Raw genomic sequence first — 26,637 nt, 5'->3', positions numbered from 1 at the left:
GCATGTTTCTTAGGCGTCTATAGACAATTGCCCCCTTTGCCCCTGCACGCGAGAGGCCAAAGGCCCTGGTGGCAATCGGCAGCAGGACTGGGCTGGGGCCGGTCCCAAGGCCTCGCCGGGCCGCATCCGGCCCGCGGGCCGCAGGTTGCCTACCCCTGGCTTAGAATATGCCTATCCATTAAGACAGAAGGAAAAAGAGAGAGAGGTGTACCCACGTACAAGAATTCTTTATTGTCAAAAGATTTGAACGCCTCTTCATTAATAATTCTCTTTCTGGGAGTGAAATACAACCATTTTCAATGCAGATACGCGGCAACAACACTAGGCTGATACAACAATAGAGCTCACAAGTGAACATGATGAAGTTTGCAGAATGAAAGTGGGAGGATTTAAATAGGTAGGGAAAAAAGGGTTGAAAATTAATTCCTGAAATTAATTCAATTACTTAGCATGTATTCTGGTCTTATGTGCAGACATTTTGCTACAAGCATTGGGGGAGGAGAGGAAACAAATCATAAAATGATTTGTAAAATGACTTGTTAGGCAGCACATGACACTGTGGGCTGCCATGTCACACCTGGGGACAGCCAAGAATATCCATATATCCGATGATGATGATGATGATGATGATGATGATGATGATGATGACGACGACGACACCATCCTGCCTTTTTGGATCTCAGAGCCAAGATGGCTTGCAAAAATTTATACACCTGAAAAATGTGAAGGCATAAAAATATTTTAAAACTCTAATTAAGCTGTCCATAAACCTAGGAATCATTTAAATCATCTCCATTAAAAGGCAAGAAACAAATAAAAAGTGCATCTCTCATATGGGCAAAAATGTAAACATTGACAATTTGCTGCTCTTTAACAGTTGCCAAAATCTGATGTCTCAAGCAGGCTCCTTCACCCTATCTAATCCAAAGACCAAAAAACCAACTGTGTTTGATCAGATAAATTGCTTAGTCTTGTTCAGAGCAGCTGATGTCAATGATACTACCATTACGCCAAGCCTTCAATTCATCACGGTCTGTCACCACATCGCCAGTGAGGCCAGAAGGAACCGAGGCCATATCCTGCAGTTCCAAACAGTTACTTTATTGTACAAAATCGCCTTCACATATGATCAATAGACAGCTTTTTCACCTTGTGAAATATATCCATCAATGGATGAGGAAGTCTTCGTGCAATAAACTTATTTAGTGATAGCCAGGAAATCAGTCATGTGAACAGCCCCAAACCATTGCTGACCTACACTTGGCACCATTTAAATGCTACTGAAGTCAGCTGAGCTACATGAGAGAGAGAGATGACCCAAGCACTGAAGCAGAGAATTGGTTCTACTGAAAATGACATCTTTTAGGGCTGGCATAACCAAAGTATTTGCTGCATCCAGGAGCAGGACATCTATTCAAATTGAAATTCCTAAGAACCGAAGCAAAGCAACAGGAGCTGGATGATGTCAGTTTTCCTAGAAACCTCATGCCATACAATCCAGGAAGCAGAATGAGTCAGTGGGGAAACACCCTAGCTATCGTTCAAGGAAGCAATATTATAAAATGCTAAGCACTGAATGCTTCAGATGCTCCTTTGGAATAGTTTTGGTCACACCTCTCTGTTGCACAAGAAACCTGAAATGATTTCCAGAAAAGGGAGTGTTTATTCTGTACATCTACAGGTGCTTCACACCCTCTTTCACTGATACTGAAACTGCTACTGCAACAGAGATGGGAGAAATGGGGCTATTTTGGTGTTTTTAGACTGCAGCTCCCATCAGTCCTTGCCAACAGAGCCAATGGTGAGGAATGCTAGGTGTTGCAGTCCACCATCTGGAGGGCTGCACTTTGCTGACACCTGTGCTATGAGGATGCTGACCTGGAATTATTAGTGAAACTGTTTAGAAGGTCTTTAGCATTTATGCTAGAAAACAGAAGCAACTCTCTCCCTCCCCAGCCCCAGTTAAGTATGCTATTATGTATTTATTCATTTAATGACAGTAATTTATATCCTTTCAGGATACATTTTTCCCCTCCAAGGCAGCTTGCAAGAAACAACAAAAGTACTAACAACACTGCTGGGTTAAGTATTAACATATAAAAAGAGGGATTCTTTCCACAGGGTAGTTGATGGGGAAGAAGCAAAAGAGTAAGGACATGTCCCTCACTGGCCTTCTCCATCTTCCTCCATGTGGACTCCTTTCCCCAGGGCACCTGGTGGTGTAGGAGTGGTGTGGGGAGAGAAATTTCTACAAATAGAAGGCAAAACACAGCTACAAAATGTCAAGGTAATAAGAAATTAAGCAGACAGATGACTTAAGCACTGAAGCAGTTTTAACAGGACGAAGAGAGTACAACAGCCAACTCTTCTCTTTCTTGATAGTAAATAATTTAGCTTTCTTGTTAAAGTAGGCTGTGAACTGCATCCCATGCAAGATGTTTCTGAAGTCCCCAAGGGCCCCCCATTTCTCCCAGGGGGCATAAGGAAAAACCTTGTACCACTTTTGGTGTCCTCCACGACTGTTTAGGCCAGTGATGGAGAACCTTTTAGAGACCGAGTGCCCAAACTGCAACCCAAAACCCACTTATTTATCGTAAAGTGTCGTGTCCCTCTGGATTTCTAGTGACAAACTCTAGTGAACTCTGGTTGGGACGATGGTGCATGTGCCCACAGAGAGGGCTCTGAGTACCACCTCTGGCACGTGTGTCATAGGTTCGCCATCACTGGTTTAGGCCCAGGAGAGGCCTTTTTTTTAATCAAGGAGTCACATAGAAGATCCAGTTGACTTCGTCTTGCCAAAAAGCCTCTCCTGACCCTGACACAGCCATGGGGGGAAAGAACAGCAAGTTTCCTCCCACACCCAAGTATATTGGGCAAAAGCCCATAAATAAACAAACAAAATAAACTTTAAATAATTTTAACTGGATTTAAAAATTGCAACTTCTTATTGCAAAAAAAGAGGTGTCTCGTTGTTCTAAAATGACTTTGGAGGTAGACACAAAACATTCTTACTCCATAGGACTGGGAGGGCACTTTGAGCCAATATTTACATGTTTAAAATTGCTTCCAGAGTTTAGGGCACGGCAGGGCAGGTTACAGCTTGCCCCTGGTACCCAAGAAAGAAAAAGAGCCATGAAGGTATAAAACAAGCAAGGCTGTAATGACGAACCTTTTCAGATTTGTGTGCCAGGGGGCGGGGCTTGTGCCCCCACAGGATGGGGCTGCGTGCTGGGGCATGGCTTCCAGCCCAGGGGGCGTGGCTCCCACCCTGTGGGTGGAGCTTCCACCCTCTGGGCAGGGCTTCTTCCCCTGCCCTTTTCCTGGCACCCAGCTGCCTCTCAGAGACAGGTGGGGGTCAGCAAAGGGCTGTGAGGGGGCGGAGCCATGGGCATGGCCCCAGTCCCCTTCTTCCTGGAGCTTTCCTTGCCCCAAAGGGCTCTCTGGAGCCCTTTGGGGGGGGAGGAAAGGTAAAAGAGGAAGAAAAGGAATGGCCACACCCCCTGCCTTCCTCCCCACGTACCTTGCCTGCCCTCCAAATGCCCCGTTTGGGGACACTTGGAGGGCAGGCAGGGTAGGTGGGGATGAAGGGGGTTGCGCACCCCCCCTGCCTTCCTCCCCACAGACCTTTTCCTGCCTCCAGCTGTCTCTCCTGAGACAGCTGGAGGCTGGCAAAGGTCCCTGGAGGGGAACAATTGGCATGCGCTGGTCGCTCCTCCTCTCCCTGCCTTTTTCCCAGCCTCTAGCTCTCTTGAAGAGGCAGCTGAAGGCCAGGAGAAGGCTGTGAGGAGGAGTCATAGCATGGTCCTCTGACTCTTTTTCCCCAGTCCCCTTTTCTATCTTCCATCTGTCTCGGACAGCTGGAGGCCAGGAAAAGGCAGGGAGGAGGAGGAACGGGCATGCGCATACCTCTTCCGTCTCCTCCCTTGCCCCATGCCCGAGGAAATGGCGGCAAGTGCCACTTCCAGCACGCATGGCATAGGTTCGCCATCACTGCTTTAGGTATTGTAATTCTGTACATTGTACAGTGTGAAACATAACAAGTATCTGCCCACTCGACAGAGGTTGTCGGTATGTAATTGATATAGTGAGTTCCACTTTCAGAGAACAATTTTGTTTTCTACTGGCTCTTGCAGCTGAGAGATTGGCAGACAAGGCTTTGGGGGACATAACAATAGTTCCTTACTTCAGAGAAGAGTGTTCCTTTGCTCTCATGAAAAATATTAAGGGGTAGCTGTGCAGACCATACAGCAAAATAAAACAAAATGGAAAATCAATAAAAGCACAATACCTACATTGGCCAACCAAAGTGTACAAAATCCTTCATGCAACTTTTCAAAGCTCCGCTGGATTCTTCATCATGTAAAAAACAATCATACCGGAGAAAAAAGAAATGTGGGAAGGAGAATGTCATTCAGAGGAGGAAAATCCATGGATGGGACCTCATGTATCAAAGATGTTGCCATATAGATCTGCATAGTGAGTTTCTGTCCTGGTGCAAAATTTGTAAATGCTACCTATAATTTCAATAGCCTGGAAGATGTCACATGTCATGGTGCACTTGATCCAAAATGGAATCATACCACTGATGTAATGGAGTAGATATTAAAGTGGGGTAAAGGCAACATATTAGCGCCAGTGTGGCATGGTAGTTTCAGCATTGGACTATGACTCTAGAAATTGGGGTTCAATTTCCTGCTTGGCTATGAAACCCACTGGGTGATCTTCTGCAAGTCATATGCTCTCAGCCTCAGGGAAGTCAGTGGCAAATCTCCTGTGAACAAATCTTGCCAAGAAAACCCTATGATAGGGTTGCCATAAGTCAGAAGTAACATGAAGGCAGACAACAACAACAAAGGCAATAGATCCTGACTGATCCTGGATGCTTGCCTGAGAACTGTGAAATTTATGGGGCCATAAGTCAAAAGACAACTTGAAGGATTGCATACACACACACACACACACACACACACACACACACACAGAGCCAACATACATTAGAGGAACATCTGATTCCGGACAATTATTTCTATGGGATTAGGGTGAAACCATTTTTAAATCACTTAAACAGCCATGGGGTAGAAATAGGTTACAGAGCAGGGCATGCAAGCCATTCACAGATTTAAAAAAACCATTGGCGAAATGAACACTTCAAAGACATTTGGAAGGGGACCAATGTATGGTGTTTCTCTGCTAATACTGCAGGTTGAAACATCCACCCTGAGTTCCAAAATACTCCAAAACCCAAAACTTTTTTCATGGGTAGCTTGTGACACCTGTCCTTTCTGATGGCTTTTTAATGTACACAAACATTTTGTTTCATGAATAAAGTTTTTGAAATGTTTTATAAAATAACCTTCAGTCTATATGTGTAAGATGTATATTAAACATAAATGAATTTGTGTTTAGACTTGGATCACATACCCAGAATATTGCATTATGTACACATACAAATACAGGTATTCCTAAATATGAAAAAATCTGAAATATGGAACTCTTCTGGGCCCAAGTAATTCAGATAAGGGCTACTCAATCTGCATAAGCCTCCAATTCAAAATGGGGAAGTGGTGAGTGCTTGGTTGAAAGGGTGGCATAGTGGGCATAATGGAAATCTGGCAGAATACAAGAGAAGCGAGGTGGGCGGGTCATCAGGAGGAATAAAGTCATCTCTATATGCAAACTTTCTAGGAAGATGTGGGAAGGGAATACTGTGAATGATGTCACTCTCTATGTCCAAGGAGGGGATGCTAAACTAGAAGGCTCAAAGGGGACAGATACTTCTGCAGAACTGCATGTAACTGACACTCCTCAAAGTAATCTAATACTGAGAACAAAGTGTTGCACTCATAAAAAAACACACTCAAGACAATCTTGATATGGGGGATGAACCCAGGGAGGCATCCAAAGGATGAAGTTTTATGGTAATAGGTTTCTCTTATAGACTAAGTTATCCCACATTCTGGTCATAATGAAGAGTAGACTGTGTGTAGAACTGACCCAAAAGGACACAACCTTAGACTTTAAATGGCAGTGAGGCCTTATTACTGAGAGGTAAATAAAATAAACCATTTCCAAACAGTTACATTTTAAATTTTAACTATAAGTAGAAGTCCTTTTGTTGAGATCCAGTGTAGCGTAACTGCTACCATCCTGGCCTTGGAGGGAGAAGAAATAACAGTATCTGCTGGACTTGATCCCCTTTGCCACTGCCATTCCCTTCTCCTTTTGTGTCATGTCTTTTCAGATTGTAAGCCTGAGGGCAGGGAACTGTCAAATTAACAATCTATAAAATGCTCTGAGACTCTTTGTGGCTGATGAGCGGGGTATAAATACTCTAAACGAATAAATAAAATAGTGTAGTGGTTTGGCTGTAGACCAGGCTTTGAATCCCCAGCCATAGAAACACACTGGATGACCCTGGGCAAGTCAAGTTCTCAGCTTCAGAAAGCAAGGGCAATCACCTCTGAACAATTCTGCCAAGGAAACAGTGAAAACCTTAGGACTGCCATAGGTCAGAAATGACTTGAAGACATACAGCAACAGAAATTTCCACAGAAGTTCAGCACAGCCACATTTGACTTTTAAAAAAGAAAAAGCTCTCAATCTATTCCTCATGATGGCCAGCCTTCTGTCTTGCAAACATAAATCCCTTCACCTATATCATTGCTGCCCCCTCATGGGCTCAATCCTACTCTCCTTAGACTAAGCATCCTGTTCAGTTCTAGAAGGCACCTTCTGAACCACTACTGTTTGCCCTCCCAAATCATTTCACGTGCCCAAAGGTGACTCATCTAACCAGCAGAGACATCCTTGTCAACCAGGTCACAGGATGCCACACCCATTCTTTGGCTGCAAACCTCCTGCCCACTCTTGCATGCCAGCAAATTGCATATCACATATTCCACTGGAATACTCTAATGCAATGTACTGCATCACACTCTCTCCACTCCTTTACACATGAGCTACTAATTTAAGAGAAAGAGAAATGGCTAATGTTTAGGTATTCAGTAGCAGCTACTGCTAAATCAGTCCCGTTTCCCTAATGAGGACATAAAGTTCCTAGCGAGGAAGATGGTTCATTCTGCTGTGTGAGGAAAGTAACATGGGAGGGATATGTATAGCCAGATATAGTTCCTGGCCTTATAATCTTGACAAGTTCTGAGCTAAACCTGTGAAAGATATTGGGTGCCAATCCTCATAGGATTCATACTGGAAGCTGTATCTGTGCAATATCCATTTCTGTAACAGAACTTTTCTAATAATTCTGATACATTCCTTCCAAACCCTTTGATTTAACATACCAGGAGCCTGTTAATAAAATTTTATTAATACTTTCTTTTCCTTTCTTTTCCAGAAAACTGTATAATAAATCATACTGACACAAATATAACACTACTACGTTTATACAAACAGAATTAATGGCCTTGTAAAATGACATACATAGTGTACTATATATACATATATATGTCTCAAAATGATTTGCATAGCATTAAAAAACTAAGCAACAAGGAAATTTAATAGGTACCAACAATGGAAGAATCTGGAATTACAGTAGCATGCATATCTCTAGTCATGTTTGATTTTTCTTTCAGCTTTGATTGAAGCAACGTGTGTTCCACTACGCCAATTCGTATGTCCATCTGAATAGTTTCTTGCTTCAGTTTGGTTAAAGCTTGTTTAATCTTTACTAAAGGAGCTGTTAAAAAGGAAAATGCAAAATGGTACATTTTTCTGTCACTCTGCCATACAAAGAAAGGTATTATTTTTTCTTCATAATTCACTCCCTCTGCTAATCGGGAGAGCTAAATGAACAAAAGAATGACAATACTCTGGAGACATGATTTTATAGATTCATAAAAGCTATTTTAAAATTAGGATATACTCTATCACCTTCATGACATTTTGAATCTGAAGATATGCATTAAAATGCTCAAACCTCTTCAGTACTTATAATGATAATATGAAATTTTATATTTGGTGAAAAAACAACTCAAAACAAAATTCTGCACATTTTAGTCTACGACAGTACAAATTCTATCCATTTCTTCAAGTACCCATTATTACAACAGCCTAACACATCTCAAAGGATTACAGGTAGATTGCATAGAAAACCCCTCTCCCCCAATAATGCACTCTTCAGTCCAGGTAAGGGCTAGACTTATTAGGATTTTAAAATGGAATTAATTCAGAACAGACATTGCATAGATGGATTTTTTTTTAACCAGCCAAAAGATACTTCTGGCTGCCTCAGTTGTAGAAAATGCTCAAGAATAGTTCCCTATTTTAGGAAAGACCCAAGATACAATTAGAGACATGGGACATGGTTCTATGCCTTGAGAGAACACTGACTCCAACTGTACGTTAGCTACTCCTTTTGGTTTTCTTTTTTCTACTGCTGGGGTTTTGCTATAGATCTCGAAAACTAGCTAAAAATGAGAGTTTCTCTGAGAAAGTACATCAAGAATAAGCTTACCACCATCAGTCATACTGCTTCCCTTTTCTTCCATTTCCTGCTTTACCTTCTCTAACTCTTCAGTAATCTTAGAGAAAAATAAACAGGTTATTTGTAAAATCTACTATAGCCAAAGAGACAGTTATAATTCTGAATGGTACAGATATTTAAGATTTAATGACTGCATCTGTCTGTTGCTATTGAGGTCCAATATACCTCTTTAAAGTCCTAGATGAAATTCAACTTAATGACTGGTTTCAAAATTGCCCCAATGTGACATTAAAAATAGATTTTATCAGTAGCATATTTCAAAATCATACACCCAATAATACCTACTGTTACTGGACTTATTAAGAAGCCATGGGGCAGACAGAAGATTCACAGTGGTCTTATTTTAATAAGAAAAGGGACACAATGCATCCCAAAAGCCTATAACAAGGTCCCAGACCAAAATAGTATTTTAACAGGAAATAAGGTTGCATACTTGCAGTGTGAAAGTGTTACCTGTGTCAAGGTAAAAGCAACCTGGAGCAGAATTAATCCAATAGGCTAAAATTACTCTGGGAGTCCAAGAGATCCCTACAGCCCTCTGTAATGAAACCTCTGTACATATAGGAATGGGCTCAGGGAGGAGGAATACCAAGAATTTATTTTTCTTGCCCAGTGTTTTGAGAAGCTGCAAGGAATAGAATGGACCATAGCTAAAATTTCCTTTCTCTGTATGTCTTATCCCTCCCATCAGTAGCCAACAACAATCAATAACACTTCCATGGATACAGAACCTCTGCTTAGCTAGAAGAAAGATTAATTTAAATGACTCTTCTGACAGCCATTTCTTGGCCAGGGGCATTCTCCTCCTAGACCTTTTATGGCCTAAAGGTCTAGATGGTTATTTTAACATCAGAGGAGCAAGAAAACACTTTTATTCCAATAGTGCCTCTTGTGTCTGCTACCAGAAGCCAAAAATGCAAGAGACGGGAGGAGGAGGCTGCCTTTGCTTCACGTGTTGTTTTTATTTTCTGCACCTATCACCACCACAATGAGGAACTTTACAGCAGCCATATTGTTTATGATCTGCCAAGGCAGATTAATAAGTAAAATAACATCCAGAATATCTGAGGCCTTGTTAACCTTGTATAAACTATTGTCCTTCCTAATAACTCTCATTTGTTTTGGCATACTCTAAATGTATCATAAACACACCTAAGAACTTGCTTTAGTAGATGAGATATAAATACCAATATACATACATACACACATACATCTACAAAGTCTCACAAACTACAATTCTGGCACTAGAAGCTAGACTCTCACTTTCAAATCAAAGAACGGTATGTAGCTTGTGCAGGGGCCTTTTATTTATTTTGAAATTCATATACTTTTTTCAAAAGAACAACTCAATAAAAACATATCTGCTGTCTTCCCATTTTGAGAAATAAGGTAATTACATTTCTTTCCAGGACATGCCTTGAACTAAATCAACTTTTACTTTTAACACTATTAGTGTTAAAAATTAACAGCACCCACATTAAGTCCTAACTGATCAATTAAAATATTCTATGAATTTGCAGACTGTCACTGTCAACAGCAGCATAATCAATCAATTCCATTTTGGTGGGATTGGTTTCTCACTGAACTAATTTCTCCCTCACTTGTTCCACAATATATAAGAGTAAAGGATTCATTAAGACAAGAACAAATAAGTATAATGGTCATCCAAAAAGTCATGGCAGGAGTGGTGATGGTTAGTCAGAATCACACACACAGATAATCAACCAAGCTACTTGGTATTGGAATTCTTGAACAGCATTCTTGTGCCTTAATATCCTCCTATTCTGGTTGAGAAATAGTTTCATATCTTCCATTTCCTTACTCTGTCTAGAATGAAGTGCAGGCAAGACAAAGTGATCACCTTGTTCATGTTCAGAATCATCCAGAATGCAAACTGGATTATTGGGAACAAGTTCCATTATTTAGTTGTATTTGGCAATGATAAAACACTCACCAGTAGCCTTGCCTGGTCATCTCATCATGCAAAGTTATGCAGTCTTGTCATTTAGTATTAATAATCTTATGAAACATAACTAATAAAGCTTAACACATGTAAAAATTCTTTGAAAAGAAAGAACATTAACTCATTCATTCTGAACAATCTTAGAGATGCAGGAATTACTTAAATCATTTAACTAACACTTCAGTGAATCGACTTAAAGTAGAGAACTGGCAGAATAACCAGAATTTAGAAGTTTCACCTTCAAGACTGTTCAGGATGTCAAAACATACAATTTGTAGAACACCAATTCTACCTGAAAGCAAACCCAGTTTCCTTTGGACTAGACATGTACAGGCTAAATGCAAAACTAAAGTGCCATAAAGACCCCTATCAACTTATGCCATGCCATGCCATGAAAACTACTGCAAATACACAAACTATTAAATACTAAAGACCAAAGTTCTACCTCTGACAAGTTTCTAGTCCTCTCTGTCACACCTCCACTTCCTTGTTGGTATTTCTCTTTGGCCTGTGAAAGGAAAAAAAAATAAAGAACTCTAGTCTATAATATATAGGATGTAAGCCATGTTTTTTTAAGTCTTCTATCTTTTGTATAATAAAACTAACGGTTGCAGTTTGAGTTTAACAGCAAAAGTGTACAATTTTAATAAAAGAAGAGCCACAATTATAGTCTCTTGACAAGACTCCAAAATAATCAATGTTACCTCACTCAGAAGGGCTTGTGCAGAACGATATTCTTGAACCAAATGCTCTAGCTGGTTGTTGATGTACTTTTCTCGACTGCTAACCTTTTCCAGAGTTCTGCTGATTTCATTATGAAGTTTGTCAAGGTAGCCCTGTTAAAAGTTTTACACAAGTCAGCCACAACTGAGGTCTGGCTGAAATCCCAGTGGGACTGTTGACTGCTTTTCTTTTGAGCATCTGACTGTGAGCCACATCCAAATAGCTTTTGAAAGTTCTCCTCATTTCAAAACTAGCTTGCTGTGCAACAGTGGAGTGAGGCAACATATACTGTTAAAGAAATACAAGCATAACATGCAAACCCAACTAATTGGACAACTGTTTAGATCCAAGTAAGGTGACTAAAGTAGTGTACTGAGAATAATTGCAACTGGTCACTCAAAGCTAGACCCAAAAGTCTTAAAATAGTGACTATACCATTTTTCTTCCTATTTAAAATTGTGTGTGCAAATATCTAAATGTAGAGTGGGCCCTTGGTATCTGCTGGATTTTGGTTCAAGGACCTCCCGTGGATACCAAAATCCATGGATGCCCATCCCATTAAATACAGTGGCATAGTAAATGGCTTATATAAAACTGAAAAATCAAGGTTTCTTTTTTAGAAGTTTTAAAAAATATTTGCAAGCCATGGATGCTTGAATTCATAGATGAATAATCTGTGGACACAGAGGGCCTACTATATGACCAAGGCTGCATCCATACTACAGAAATAATCCAGTTTGACACCATTTTAACTGCCATGGCTCCATACTATGGAATTCTGGGAACTGTAGTTTTGTGAGATATTTAGCTTTCTCTGTCAGAGAGCTCTGGAGCCACAACAAACTACAAGTCTCAAGATTCCATTCCATTAAGCCATGGCACTTAAAGTGGTGTCAAACTGGATTACTTCTCCAGATGCAGCCTCTTACTAAGAATAGAGAATCAGACATTCTTTAATACATTCACTAATGCTTTCAGAAGTAATTAAAGTACAGTGGACCCTTATTATCTGCTGGGGTTTGGTTCCAGAATCCCCCACAGATAACAAAATCCGTGGATGCTCAAGTCCCATTAAATATAATGGTACAGCAAAATGATATCCTTTATATTAAATGGAAAATCAAGGTTTGGAATTTATACTTTTTCTGGAATATTTTCAAGCCATGGATGCTTGAATTTGTGGATTAAAAAATACATGGATAAGGAGGGCCGAGTGTAATGGAATATATGTCCAGTTTTTAGCGATAAGGTTTATTTTTAATGGAAACTAATCCACCTTTGTTGTAAATAGTCATCACTGAATAATCTGTGCAATTCAAATTCTTTCTGTCATTTCTTACTCTCAATTCTCATTCATATCTGGTGGATTTTTTCCAGTTTGGTGCACCAACTGAACACTGTTAGAAAAACTGTGAATCTTGTACCTGCCTGCATCATAGAATAAAAGTTAACCATTCGCTCATTACAAATGCTGAAACTTTGGACATTAAAAAGCACCCTACAACCTTGACATTTGAAGTGTCAATGGCAGCTGGCTGTCTTCATGTCTGAGGCCTGGAACTGTTTTGCCACCACTAGCTAAAACTCCCCTTTTCAAAAGGAAAAAGGGGATCAAGATTAGGAAAAAAAACTTCTTTGTAAACAACACTTCCATGTGAAGCTTTGATCTCTGCACTCAATTACTTCTAGAAGCTTTCCCCCAAACCTCTACTGTATAAAAGGAGTGCCAGAGGCACAGAAAACACAGCTTACAAAAAAAGCAAGATGTTTCATAGAAACAACATGGGTAGGGGGAATTGCCTAAGAAACTCCTGTGGAAGACCAGTGCCAGAGGACTTGAAAATTCCTGCTGCAAGGAAGAGAAGGTCATTATTATTTCCTTAGAGAAGCCAAAAAAAAAAAAAAGAGAGAGAGAGAGAGAGAGATATCACACAATGCCAGTAGATTTGATAGCAAGTGATTCACATGCACTTATAAAAGAGACCACATAGAGAAAAAGGCCTCTAGCAAGAAAACTCTGAACTACCACAAAATCATCAAAATCCCACTACATTTCAATTACTAAGGCATTATCACAGACTTACCCTGGTATCTTTTAAAGCAGATTCAATTCCATCTTGGTGCTGATGCATTTGATCTACATGGATACGCCAGTCCTATAATTTAAATTTTAAAAGGGAGTTACACACAAAATGATTTATTTCATATCTGGATAAACACAGTCAAGTTTACAGCATATCTATACAAGGTGACATGTTTTAAACCTAAGGTTGCTGCATTAAAATGATATAATCTAAAATCCTGTGACATGTGTGCTCTTAAATAAAATGCTGGACATCACTGCCAATGGATGCTTGTAACTAGTTATTTGCTTGTAAATATTCTTGCTCCAGAGATAATTATAACAGACTGCTCCGGGCACTAATATTGATTCTAATTCCACTCTCTTCTTCTTCTAGAACAAAAAAAACAGGATGTGAACTCATTTACTAATTAATCAAAACCTCTGTGCCATTACCACTGTTACAACATTACAGTTCAAGTTCAGCACTGACAGACTCTGAGGTACTTTGAACACTGATAATTGCAACCATGTTTCTTAAGGTCTAAGAAGGAAAAGATCAGGCCAAGATTAAGGAAGGCTTTTTCAGATAATACAAAATGATTTCACACAAGCAAACTTCAGCTGCAAGTGACCAGATAAACCAAACTAGTATAGGAGATATCCAAATTTACTAGTCAGCATAAGGAAAATAAAGAAGTTTCAAATTACCTGGCAACATCCGATGCTGTGTGAAGATTTCTGCCTGTGCAGTGGAAACATTCCTTCCCCTCTGCAGTCCTTCATCCCCCCCCCCCCCCATCAAAGGTGTGGTTTCAGGAATGAGAGGGGTTGCTGAAGGGAGAATCTGTTCTAATCACATAAATTGTTCTATTAGGGAAAGATGCTAGTTGGATACCACTCCCATGTCTTAGACTTGCCTCCCATGACATCTGCAGCTGCAACATGGAATTTTAGCTGAGTAATTCTTTGCCACAGCAGAAAGGGTGAGTGCTAGTGACATCCATAGTATAATAGAAACATGACCCCAGATTTCCTTATCCTGGCCAATGTTCTATTGCACAACTTACATGTACCTAGGTGAAGCAGAAGGGCAAAGGAGAACATGAATAAATTATATTATGAGCAGAGAGCTTTACTCCTAGTTCTTACAAACTGCAGTTGCAAACCTGTGACAGGCTGAAAATTCTTCAACTGAAAAGAAACCCTCTACATGTTAGGCAGAAGACTCTGCAAGAACTGTATTCTCCAACATCTACTTATCTGTATGTAGGGTTTTTTTCCATACAGAAAAGCATTCAATCATGTTCACTGAAACCCCTCTAAGTTAGACTGCAGTCTGAAATGCTACAGGTAAGAAGCAGGTTTAACACCTCAAATACTTGTTATGAAGAGTTAGGGCTCTAAGGAGTATGAACCGGAAGTTAACCCCTATGCTAATTTTGTGATGGTTTAATATGAACTCTGAAAAATCTGGTGGTTTTACTGTATGCTGGTTTCCACAGAAATCTCTCCAGTTATTTTGTCTGCATTAGCTGAGATAACTAAGGCAGCAATGAAAACTTTAACAGTGCATGCTTACAAACAAGGTCATTTTCCAGATATACTGAAGAGAATGCTAAAGTGTGACAATGCACAAAGTGAGTGGAGATAATTCCAACTGAAGATAATTCCAAGGCCCCAACGTCTAGCAGACTGAAAGCTAGTAGGATCTTGAAAGCAGTAGCAGAATGCCCAAGCTCGACTCAGGCTTGCATCCTTCCGAGGTCGCTAAAATGAGTACCCAGACTGTTGGGGGCAAATTAGCTTACTTGCTAATTAGCTTACTTGTTGTTCACCGCTATGACCTTTGGAATAGCGGTATATAAAAAAAACAAATAATTATTATATTATTATTGGAAGAGTTGGTAAGGAGAAAATTGGAAAATGGAAGTTAATAACAAGAAATAAGATCAGCTGCCAACTGTAGTTAAGCAGACATAAGTAGAAGTGAAAAATATGACTAACAGGATAACCTAAGAGTCAAATGCACAAGCTTTAGTAAATGCTTTCATGGCTTACAATCAACTTCATCAGATGCAGTGACAGAATACAATATTCAAACCTCATGTACAAATGCTCAGTTAAATAATGGTGGTGTAGGATCAGAGTGAAACAGGACAAAGTAAAGAACAACTGGAGTCAAATAGTCATCAACTGTACCAATGTACCTGAATGATAACAGCCAAAGATGGTGTGCTGAAGAAGAAAAATAGGGAACAAAAAAGAAAAGAAACTTACAGAGACACAAACAAGGACTATGCAAACACAAATAAACAATACAGTCACAGGTATTGTTTCTGTCTGTGTGTGCATGTACACACTTGCATGCGTACATAAAATATGAAATCGTTACTGAATCTGCATATGAAAGCAAGGCTGAGAAAGACTTTAGTTGAATTCGTGAAGCAAAAAAAAATGTTGTAGGGGATCTACATAATGATTGGAGAACATCTAGAACACCAGTTGAAGCAGAGTAGAAGTCAAACACTTCCGTACACTTAGAAGAGATGTACAGAGCAAGAACTATTTGGTGCAAAAAAAGAGTAGATACCAGGCTCTTCCACATGACAAAGTGAAATGAAAATACCACTATGATTACATTTACTGTACACACAAAGATAAGCTTTCCAAGCTTGGCTAAACCCACATAGATCTGAACATGTGAAGTTTAGGGAGTTCATGTGCTCTTTTAAATACTTCTCAAAAATCTATTTGTTTATACATGTGCACTGCTTTCATTAAGATCTTTATACTTAAAAACTGTGCAAACATGTTTATGCTGGAAGACAAGTACTTTATTTGTAAGTACTAATCTATTTTAAGAGTGTTGATGTCAGTCAAGTGGCTTTAATCACACTTCACATTTAAGCCTGATATTTTGCAGTCAAAAAGGAGCTCAAATTCATCTGATTTGGAATGAGCATTCAAAGGATTTTATAATATAGTGGTTATAGTTCTGACCTTTAAGCACATAAAGAGGCAGAATTCTTCTAGAAGCTGTGCTACTAAATAGTAGCAGCATAGCAGTATTGATAAATCCAACCCACCTTATTATCAGTTCTGATTGTAACTTTCAGTTGTGGAAGAACCCGTTCCACTTCCAAATTCCACTCAGCTGCATCTACTGTTGATTCTAAAATCTCTTCTTGCTTTGATTCAATCATGTCCTATCAAAAAATGTATATTAAACATATCAATGAACAATCAAACTACACTATGAAGTGATGTCATAAAGCGTAAACACTTCTTACACCAGTTATAAAACCTGCTGTACCGGCCCAACTGCGGAAGATGAAGTGTATATGCAAGTGCAAATGGGGAGTGAGCTAACATTTTAACTACTTTAGAATAGCATGGAAGAAAAAAAAAACTTGAGTACCTGTAAGCCACTTTGAGTCCCTGAACCGGAAGGAAGGCAGAATGATAATAATAATAATAATAATAGCAATAATAATAACATTAAACATGAAGAAATCTCTGAGATTAGCTTTCCTATTACTACAACACAAATACACATGGAAAGTTATGGTCAATAGGCCACTATATGGAAGATTTGATCTGTAGACAGGTATAAAAACGTGTAGATACCTTCTTGATACATTCAAAAAGAGAGAAGAGAGTAATTGTAGTCAACTGCATCAATTCATTATGTATAAAAGAATTCCAGCCCCATGATTAAATCAAGCCTCAATTGCTAATCTTGCCACAATAAGGTTAAGCCACAATGAATAGTTCATATCTCCTAGAGGTGATGTAGAATTTATGGCATATCATTCAGAGACTTGCATCCAAAGGTTCATAACAGAATTCTTCACCCACTTTCCCCTCTATTCTTCCCTACTACAGATGTCTGTGTTCCCCACTCTGTTCTCTCAGCCTTATGACTGGTGGGTCCTCCACAAGTTTGCGAAGTTGTAGTAGACAGCACAGCAGAAGCAGAAGCCATACATAATACATGGCTAACTGGAGAAGAAATTACTTACTGATTTGTAAGTCTGTGCCTTTAAAACATTCAGATCAATGTAGTTTTCCTCATTGTCTGTCTCTTCTTCCTTAAAAAGTTATAAAATATGGTCTAGTAAGACGTGGAAAATTATGCATGATTCAGAAACAGTTTTCTGAAAATATCACAACCATCTATCTTTACCAAAGTACAGTACATTAAAGAAGTCTATTATAATGTCAACACTGAGCATTATACAGAGCTTTTTGTAACCTTCAGTCCTTTAGTATCAATACCACAAGGCTTTGTTCTTCCTTACATTAATATAGCACTTCGTATTAAGACATCTACATATAATCCTGGGTACCCCAGACCATACAAATCAATGCCAAGCCACCATGAACTCTGGGAAGCAACGGCTGCTGCATGCAGCAAATGCTATGATTGTGACAGCTGCAGAATTGCTGCTACATTATCAGGAATTGCTACCAGCCATGTCAGCAGTTTTCTTTTCATCAACTAACATTTGTTCACAGATCCAAAGTATCTACTCCATTGCCCTTGGATTTGTGACAATTTAAACCAGATTTTTAACATTTACTGCATAGAGGTAATAATATTCTTTATCCAAGTTCAACACTGACTAAGCAAAAGCCAGTTGGAAGTCAACTGTACTATAGTGTATTGCAGTGGTTCTCAAATTCTGATCCTCTAGTGGTTTGTTTGGGATATCAGTTCCCAGAATTCAAGCACTGACCATATTGACTAGGATTTCTAGAGCATCTGGAGAAGCAGATTGTTGTAATGCACTTCAAGTCCTGTGGTAAAGGCTGAGTCTACACTTGGACAGAGGAAATAGAAGAGGACACCAAAACACTTCATACTGCTGGTGAGGCAGGGATACATTTTTGAATGTCCTTATGCTTGAAAAAAAGAATCCTGTAATATCCAATTCAGAAAAGCTGTCACACTGAAGGATCCTGCATAGGCAGTTGGTTTCAAGTTGCAAGAAGGTTTTTTTTAAAAATGAAAACATTTAAAAATGGGTTGATTCACCCAGAGTTTAATTTTGTACAGGCTATTCTATTACCCAAAGCAACTCCATTCAGCTGCATATACAGAGAGGCCTAACTGATTTTTTGGCCTCATTCCCACTCGCATTTAAATCGCTTTGCGAGTCGCATTGACACCAGGTCTCTGAACTCTGTATCGATGAGTACGTCCCACCATGGAAGCGAATTATTTCAAGAATTCCATGCATTCGTGTCTTTTTTGACACACTTGTCATACACACTAGCCAGTCTTTTTTTAAAAAAAAAATGTCAATCATATGAAGCACATCTATACATCATCAGTGCCAACCTGGGCAGCATCCCCATGGCTCCGGAGCTCCCAAGCCTCCCAGGGAGCAGCCAGTCTGGGGGCTCTGGGATTGGACTGGGGGGGGAATGTCCAACAGCCCTGGCAGAGAGGAAGCCAAGGGAGGCACCGGCGGATCCCACTGAGTAGCTTTTGGGGAGCGATGGAAGGGGAGGGAGGCAGTGACCTGTGGTACTTTAGGATCGCTGTAAGTATGAAACAACTTAAAGGCATACAACCCACACACACACAAAGCAAACCCTATCATGGGGGACTGTTATTCAAGTAAGTGCAGAGGAGGGCTCCAGCATAAAAACCCATTAGTTGGCCTTCAGCAACTCACACTCTGTCAGCCTCAGAGGATGGCTAAGGTAACCCCCCTCTGAACAAATCTGCCAAGAGATCCCCATGTTTTCTTAGGGTGGCCATAAGTCAGAAAGGACTTGAAGGCACACAATAACAAAGAGAGAGAGCTAGCCCACCTGAAAACAAGCCAGGTAGTTCTGCTGCAGGGGAGACAAACCCACCCCTGGCTCTTCCAAGAGGCTAAAAGAGCAACACTTATTCTTCCTCCACTGCCACTGCCATCATCCCCTGCTGCCCATGTTCCCTGGCTGTACCTGAAGGCACTGGAGTGACTGGAAGGGAAGGAGCCCCTCCCTGAGGTAGTGGATTTGGGTCACTGAGGAGCCGCCAAGGAAGGGAGGAGAGAGAAACAGAAAGGAGAGATAACAAGAAAGAAAGAGAGAGAGAGAGAGAATAGTGGGTTTCTTTCCCCAGCCAAACCTTCAACTCAAATGGAGGACCTGCCAGCAAAAATGGAGGACATCACACACATACAAAAGCTAAAAACATGCATTAAAATTCATGCTTCCCAGCCATACACAGAATGGAGGATGTTTTGGAATTCCTCCTGGACAGAAGGTTGGAATGTAGGATGGGTCCTGAGAAAGAAGGACAACCCTTAGGCAACCCTATTGCTGAGTTTTCTTGGTCCATTTGTGCAGGGGAGGGTTTGCCATTGCTGTCCTCTGAGACTTAGAAAGTGGGACCTGCCCAAGGACACCCAATAGGTTTCCATGGCTCAGTGGGGATTCAAACCCTTGTCTCCAGAGTCCTAGTCCAATGCTCAAGGCACTACACCATCCTGGTTCTGTAGTCAGTTGTAAATCCCCATACTGCAATGGCACTTACTTGCAGGTAAGTGGCTATTAGGACAGCAGCATTGGATTTTATAGGGAGCTATATATATAGCAATTAGTTCTCATATATATACAGTGGGGCAAAAAAGTATTTAGTCAGCCACCAATTGTGCAAATTGAGGTTGTGGACAGGTGTTTTTTATACTGATAACGAGTTCAAACAGGTGCCATTAATACAGGTAATGAGTGGAGGACAGGTGAGCCTCTTAAGGAAGAAATTACAGGTCTGTGAGAGCCAAAAGTCAGGTTTGTTTGCTGGTGACCAAATACTTATTTTCCACCATAATTTGCAAATAAATTCTTTAAAAATCAAGACAATGTGATTGTGTGGATTTGTTTTCTCATTTTGTCTCTCATAGTTGAGGTCTACCTATGATGTCAATTACAGGCCTCTCTCATCTTTTTAAGTGGGAGAACTTGCACAACTGGTGGCTGACTAAATACTTTTTTGCCCCAGTGTGTGTATGTGTGTATAATAGGAACCAATTGCTCACAGAGGCAATTTCCCTAGCTAAGCAGAGATTTAAACCTTGGGTCCTTTGCTGGCTTTCTACTCAGATGTAAATCCCTCTATTGCAAAGTAACTTACTTGAGGGTAAGTGGCTATTAGGCCTGCAGTGTTGGATTCTATAAGAACCCAGAGCTCACAGAGTGGGTGTCCCTAGCTAAGGGGGGATTTGTACCCTGGATCCCTTGGTGGCCAGGCCTCCTCATGGGTTTGATGGGTCTGGGTTGAGGGGTGCTTCTCCTTGCCATTCAAGCTGGGGCTGGCGACCTCCAAGTGATCTCCTCCTCCCCAAGGGGCTGGCCTTGGCAGGGTTGCGCCAGGACTTGGCTTTTTTTGTGGGTAGGGAAGGAACCCTTGAAGAGACCCCGGAGCCCAAGGCCAGGGTGGATGTACGCCCTCACCGCAAAGGAGGACATGGAATCACCAAATGGAGGACCTGCCAGCAAAAATGAGGGACATCACACACATACACACCCAAAAGCTAAAAACACAGCATATAAATTCATTCTTCCTAGTCATACTCAGAATGGAGGACGTTTTGAAATTCCTCATGGGCAGAAGGTTGAAATATAGGACGGGTCCTGAGGAGGAAAATGGTGGCTTTCCTAAAAACCAGGGGTGAGATGGGTTACACCTTCTGCCAGCCCTCTGCCATTAGTCCCTCCCCTCCAGTGCGAAGCAATTCAGGTCCATCTTTCCCATTTGCTAAACATACTTTCTAATCGATTCTTTTCAGAAGAACCACTTTTTGATCTGTCTTCAAAAAAAGTGTTTCTTTTGCATTTGCCTTGCCTCATTGCGGCTCAGACTGAATGCAGTTGGGTCTGATAGTGTGAATGAGGCACATATAAGCTGATCAGCAAAATGGTTTAAATCATAGTGGAAATGGGCCCCTAATGTGATGGTTCAACTCCCAAAAGGTCAACTATATTATTTTACATTAACAAGGCATCCAGAATAGTCAGCCACTTTCTCAAGGTCACTATGAATGTAACTATAATCCAAGATCCGCACTGCCTTTTTAGAAGGAACTCACAAAAACGCACATAAATGAAAAGGACATTTGGATTAGTGGATAAATTTCACATTAAGACTGAAATCTTATTTCTTCTTGTCTGGAAGAGATTATTTATTTATTACACTTTAAAGCCTGCCCAATTATCAGAATTGTCCAGGTGGTATACAGGTAATTGAAAAACATAAAATGCAAAATAATAACACAAAAACACAACACAACTCAATAAGGCTTACTTTTGAGCAGATACATATAAAACTACACTGTTAAATAGATTCTTCTCACATTTGAAGAACAAACTATCGACAGAAAATGATATATACACATACTGTGATTATTTCTTCTACTTTATTAAGAGTCAGTTCAGCATCATCCTCTGTTATTGCTTCTTCTTCTAGCTCTTCTGTTGGATAAGTGGGCCTGAAACAATAAATGGACTTCTCTGATAATGTAAGGTAATAATTCACTTTTCTTCTACATTAAATATACAACTGGTCTCAGAAATCTACTAGGAAAGAACTGATAAAACACTGGACCTACAGTTCTAACATAACATATACTGATAATAAGAAATATAACTATATAAAAAGATAAAACAAACTTTATTAGTAAGTGGGAACATCTTCAGAGTTATTTAATGTGTTTCTTATTGATATTTTTGTAATACAACTGGTATACTCAGTAAGAACTGTACTTCCATATATTTTGAACATGGTTCGTTTAGGCATAAATTTAACATGGACATATCTACATTTCCGTCCCTCTGGATTCAACAGATTTCTAAGTCAGGTATAGGCAACTGAGAGTGATATCTTATGGCCAGAAAGACTTCTGTTTTACATTTTAATTGTGAAAAAAGAGGCTTTCCTGAGACTTAATAGCCCAAGGCCCCTCCAAATACAGTTAAGACTGCCCACCATACCCTCAAGGAGGAGGAAGGGGAGGGGAACATTTTTAGCAAATTTTTATTTTTAAAATATTTTTCTTAATAAAATTTAGTGTGCTGGGCTCCCCTCGTGGCCCTCAAAATGAATTTAAAAGGGAAGTAATTTACCCTGATCCAAGTAGCTATGTTTAGCAATATATTTAACTTTATTTACCAAAATAAGTCAAATCTGTGACAATTTCCATTTATTTACCTACTTTGTAATTTTATTAATAGGTGTGAACAGTTTTGGCATCTCTCTTAACTGTTTTGTAAATTATTTTATTAGACTGTCATTTAAGTGTTAAACACTATATATCACTTTCATTTGAAATTTTGAAAAAAGGAAAATAATAATAATAGGCATGTGATACAAATACATATATAAATTATACATGTTATCACTGTTATATTGCAGAGGAGAGCATGCAGGCAAAGACAACGTTCCAGGATCAGGAATCAGCTTGACAGTTTTGCCACTTGCCCAAGGACCTCACTGTGCCAGAAGAAAAGAAACAGCAACCCATGATGAATGGAGGAAGGGGATTTCAGTCACCTACTTCACCCATGTACTGCTGGCAGAGGAAAAGGCAGCTAAATAGCACATACAGCTGACTATATTCAAACCTAGCTGTCTCTTCAATTCCTGACTAAGTGGTCTGGGAGGTGTGACTTTGGAAATAAACTGTGGATAAAGGGACAGGCAATTTCTCAAGCCACCCCACCCACAGTGCTTGGGTTCCATGGACCTGTTACTGACACATTTTGAACAGACAAGCAGCGCTGGTTCTAACTGGCCTCTGTAGGAAGGCACACATAGAGCTAGCCAGCACAGTAACACTAGTGGAATATTCCACTCCTCTGGAATTGCAAAAGATCTTCGGCATAGTGATTTACTAAGATCAAAAACTATTTACTAGGACCATCCATGTGCATGCACCTCTACTGAATAATATGAGGTGTAGCAATCCAGATTGTCAGCCTGCAGATACAGAGAGTCCACCATAGAATATTCTTAATCACTTTTGTACAACAGTGCCTACGATAATTTTGCAGTGCAGCAGCTCAAGCATGGGGCCTGAACAAAGGAATTCAAATCCTTACTCAGTACCTTCAGAAGATGGTCGAGCAAATTGCTCTTCCTCGACATTCTTTCTAATAGCTGATGCAAGGAAATGTGATAAACGTATACACTCGTCCCTCCACATTCACCAAGTTTAGGGGCCCAGGACCCCTGTAAAAGTGGGAAAACTGCAAATAACAAAACACTATGTTTTTACCTGACAGAATAGCTCTCTAGGAATCTCTAGGTCCTGCAGTGCAAATCTGTGGTCAACATCTGCCAGACACTGGCCACAGAATAGTGCTGGAGGAGTTACAAATGCCTAGTGGAGTGTTCTCTCTATGAATCTCTAGGTCCTTCAGTGCGACCTTTGGTTAAAGTTGACCATAGAGTTGTGCTGGAGGAACTATATATTCCTAGAGATAACATATTAATCAAAACTGCAAAAGTCAAAGCCGCAAATGTGGAGAGACGAGTGTAATTTCTAGTCTGAGCCCCTTGGGAGAAAGGTTGTCTTAGGGTCCATCAACGCTGTAGAAATAATGCAGTCTGACATAATTTAAAGTGCTGAATCTCCCATCCAATGAAATCCTGGGATTTGTAGTTTTACAAAGCCCTTAACCTTCTCTGCCAAAAGATGCTGGTGCCTCACAGAATTAAAAATCCCAGGGTTCTGTAAGTTGGAACCATGGTAGTTAAATTTATGCCAAACTGCATTATTTCTACAGTGTAGGTGCATCTTCAGTCTGATAGAGGTAGAAAGGGTCCTATGCCAATTTCCTGGTATTAAAATATTGTGGTACACATGCTAGAAAAATACATGTACAACATATATATGATCATGAAAACAATACTTAATAACTGACATAAGTGATTAATATATGATTTGGAACTCATGCAAAACAAAACTAAATTTGTACAGGCCTGCTCTATGTCTGACAAGAGAATTACAGGATTATATTGGGGTATGATCTACACTATCATTCTGGTTTCCCTATTTTGTAAAATTAGCCCCTTAATTTCCTAAAACACAAAGAAGAGTATTTGAAACAATTTTGTTACGATATCATACCTTTTCCAGGCAAAGGATGTAAATTGCAAAGCTTCTTCTGCTAAACAATCAAGAACATAGCATGCTTGCTCTCCATAGCCTGCCTTTAACTTCGAAGGAGGAAAATCTACAGATCTTCCCTAAAAGAGAATTATATATCATGAGTAGGGAACTAACATAATTTTACCTTTTAACTACATCTTCTTCTTTTACTGAGGTGTAGTGCACATGTGGGTTCACATCAAGAATGTATATACTGTCATATAAGTGGTCCCCAAAGTTAAAACAACACAAGTATCATTTACATATCAATTCATGTCAATTCAAATAGGTTCAGGTTCAAAAACTCAGCTGCAAACACGAAGTGATGACAAATCAAGAGATGGCAAAGGCACATGTAAATAGACCTGTGACCAACACATTCAGGATTCATAGCAATTTACATTTTAGTTTGCTATTTGAATGTACTGCCCAAACATGATCTTGACAGCCAAAACATATCATGGTTTCGCTTCAGCCTTTTAGAGAGATTTCCTGGCAATAGTGCATAAATATACTATTTAGGCCTCTGCTCACTCAATTTCACTTTTATTTCCTTGAATTATTGAAAGAGCAATCTATTTTAGAAGGTTCTCTTTGAAAAGTAGACACACTTTCTGCAATACCTGTCACCATACAGGCTCAATTCATAAAACAAACAAAGCTGTGTTTTAAGAAATCAATCTGAGAAGGCTGGCTAACAAACTACAATTCACAGCTACAGTCTGAAACGCATATTAGAACTACAATTTCTATTACAACTACAAGCACTATTACAGCACACAATGACTTGGCCTAAAGCCAACTAAATGACTCTTGTACAAAGCAACTGTTGTTAAATTTGCCCATAGAGAGTGGATACAACAGTTCAGTTCTTGTTCGTCTGTGTGGTTGGGGGTGCATATCTGACAGGACTCTGTCATTTTTGTTTTATCCTACAGCAATGTAACACAGTTTTACTTGCCAAAATTCTCTCTTCTATACAACTATGCAAATGTATAGGAGTTAATCCTCTCTTCTACCCTGCTATAGAAGAAGACTGAACATTTACTTTGCAAGAAAACATCGACAATAGACTTAAAGCATATCAGGATACACACGTGCATGAACACAAATGTTTCCAAGCAAGAAAGCAACACTTTCATACTGCCTGTAATATCAACTGCACCAGGATCTCAACTGTGCTCTCAGTTCCATTTGATCATTAAAATGGCTCCATTCCCTCCTTCTTTTCCCCTTTCATTCATTATATTCTCTAGGTCTTCAGTCACTGAAAACTCAATTGGTTCTAATCGTTCTGCAGTGAGTGAAAACGTGAAAAATGAAGTGATAGATGCAAAGCACATAAGTCAACTGTACCAGCTGATAGCACAATTATGTCTTCTAGATGTGAGCAAACATTAATTCATTAAATTCATGAAGGGAAATGTGCCTACTAATCATGCCGGCTATATGTTGCCTCCAGTTTCAAAGGCCATATGCCTCTCAATATGAATAGCTGGACAATATGAATGGGGGAGTGCTATTGTGTTCACATCTTGCTGATGGGCTTCCAATAGAGCAGGGATGAGCAAAGTGCATCCCATGGACGATATGCAGCTCCTAAGGCAGCTCCCCCATCCTTTGCCAATGGATAAAATCCCTCTTTCATGATAGTTTAATGGGGAAAATGCTCATGCCCCGTATCCTGGGAGCCTCCGCCAGCTTAAAGTATTTTTAAAACTCTCTCAGCTTTGTGCAGCATACAGAATGTCTTGGGGGTGAAAATTTGGTCCTGGTAAACTGAGAGAAGGGAGTTCAGAATGGATGGGAGTTTCTCAAAAGGGAGATACTGAAGGCACAATTTAAAACAGTTCCAGTGAGGAAGAAAAATGGGAGGTGCCTCAAGAAACCAGGATGGATGACTAGGGAACTTTCAATTGAGCTAACTTTTAAGCGGAACATGTATAAGAAATGGAAAAATGGGGAAATCACCAAAGGGGAATTCAAACAAATGGCTAGCATGTGTAGGGGTGAAGTCAGAAAAGCTAAAGCGCAGAATGAACTCAGGCTTGCTAGAGAGGTTAAGAACAATAAAAAGGGCTTTTTTGGATATGTCCGCAGCAAAAGGAAGAAGAAGGAAATGGTAGGGCCACTGTGTGGAGAAGATGGCAAAATGCTAACAGATGGCAGAGAAAAGGCATTACTCAACACCTTCTATGCCTCTGTGTTCTCAGAAACGGCAAAGGGCGCTCAACCTGAG

General features: G+C 39.9%; 1 protein-coding gene across 3 annotated transcripts in view; it reads right to left on the bottom strand.

Annotated features, from left to right (window-relative positions):
* Nucleotides 1-242: 242 nt before the first annotated feature.
* Nucleotides 243-26,637, bottom strand: part of IFT57 (intraflagellar transport 57) — a 44,438-nt gene continuing 18,043 nt past the window's right edge. Inside the window, exons 3-12 of one of the 3 annotated variants that reach the window (XM_089512325.1) lie at nt 24,378-24,496; nt 21,647-21,737; nt 17,274-17,342; nt 16,338-16,457; nt 13,271-13,342; nt 11,168-11,299; nt 10,909-10,971; nt 8,471-8,537; nt 7,523-7,693; nt 243-713 (exon numbers count right to left, since the gene is read on the bottom strand). In XM_089512325.1, coding sequence (XP_089368451.1) covers nt 706-713; nt 7,523-7,693; nt 8,471-8,537; nt 10,909-10,971; nt 11,168-11,299; nt 13,271-13,342; nt 16,338-16,457; nt 17,274-17,342; nt 21,647-21,737; nt 24,378-24,496 — 912 coding nt within the window. In that variant the 3' untranslated portion in view covers nt 243-705. Of the gene's footprint in view, nt 714-7,292; nt 7,694-8,470; nt 8,538-10,908; nt 10,972-11,167; nt 11,300-13,270; nt 13,343-16,337; nt 16,458-17,273; nt 17,343-21,646; nt 21,738-24,377; nt 24,497-26,637 lie in introns of those variants that run through there. The other 2 variants (XM_089512324.1, XM_089512326.1) reach the window with 2 other exon arrangements.

This window comes from Sceloporus occidentalis, unplaced genomic scaffold (genome assembly GCF_023333645.1).
Source record: "Sceloporus occidentalis isolate IW3139 unplaced genomic scaffold, rSceOcc1.0.p SCAF_2, whole genome shotgun sequence".
Classification (NCBI taxonomy): Eukaryota; Metazoa; Chordata; class Lepidosauria; order Squamata; family Phrynosomatidae; genus Sceloporus; species Sceloporus occidentalis.
This window is presented reverse-complemented; position numbering and strand designations above follow the sequence as displayed.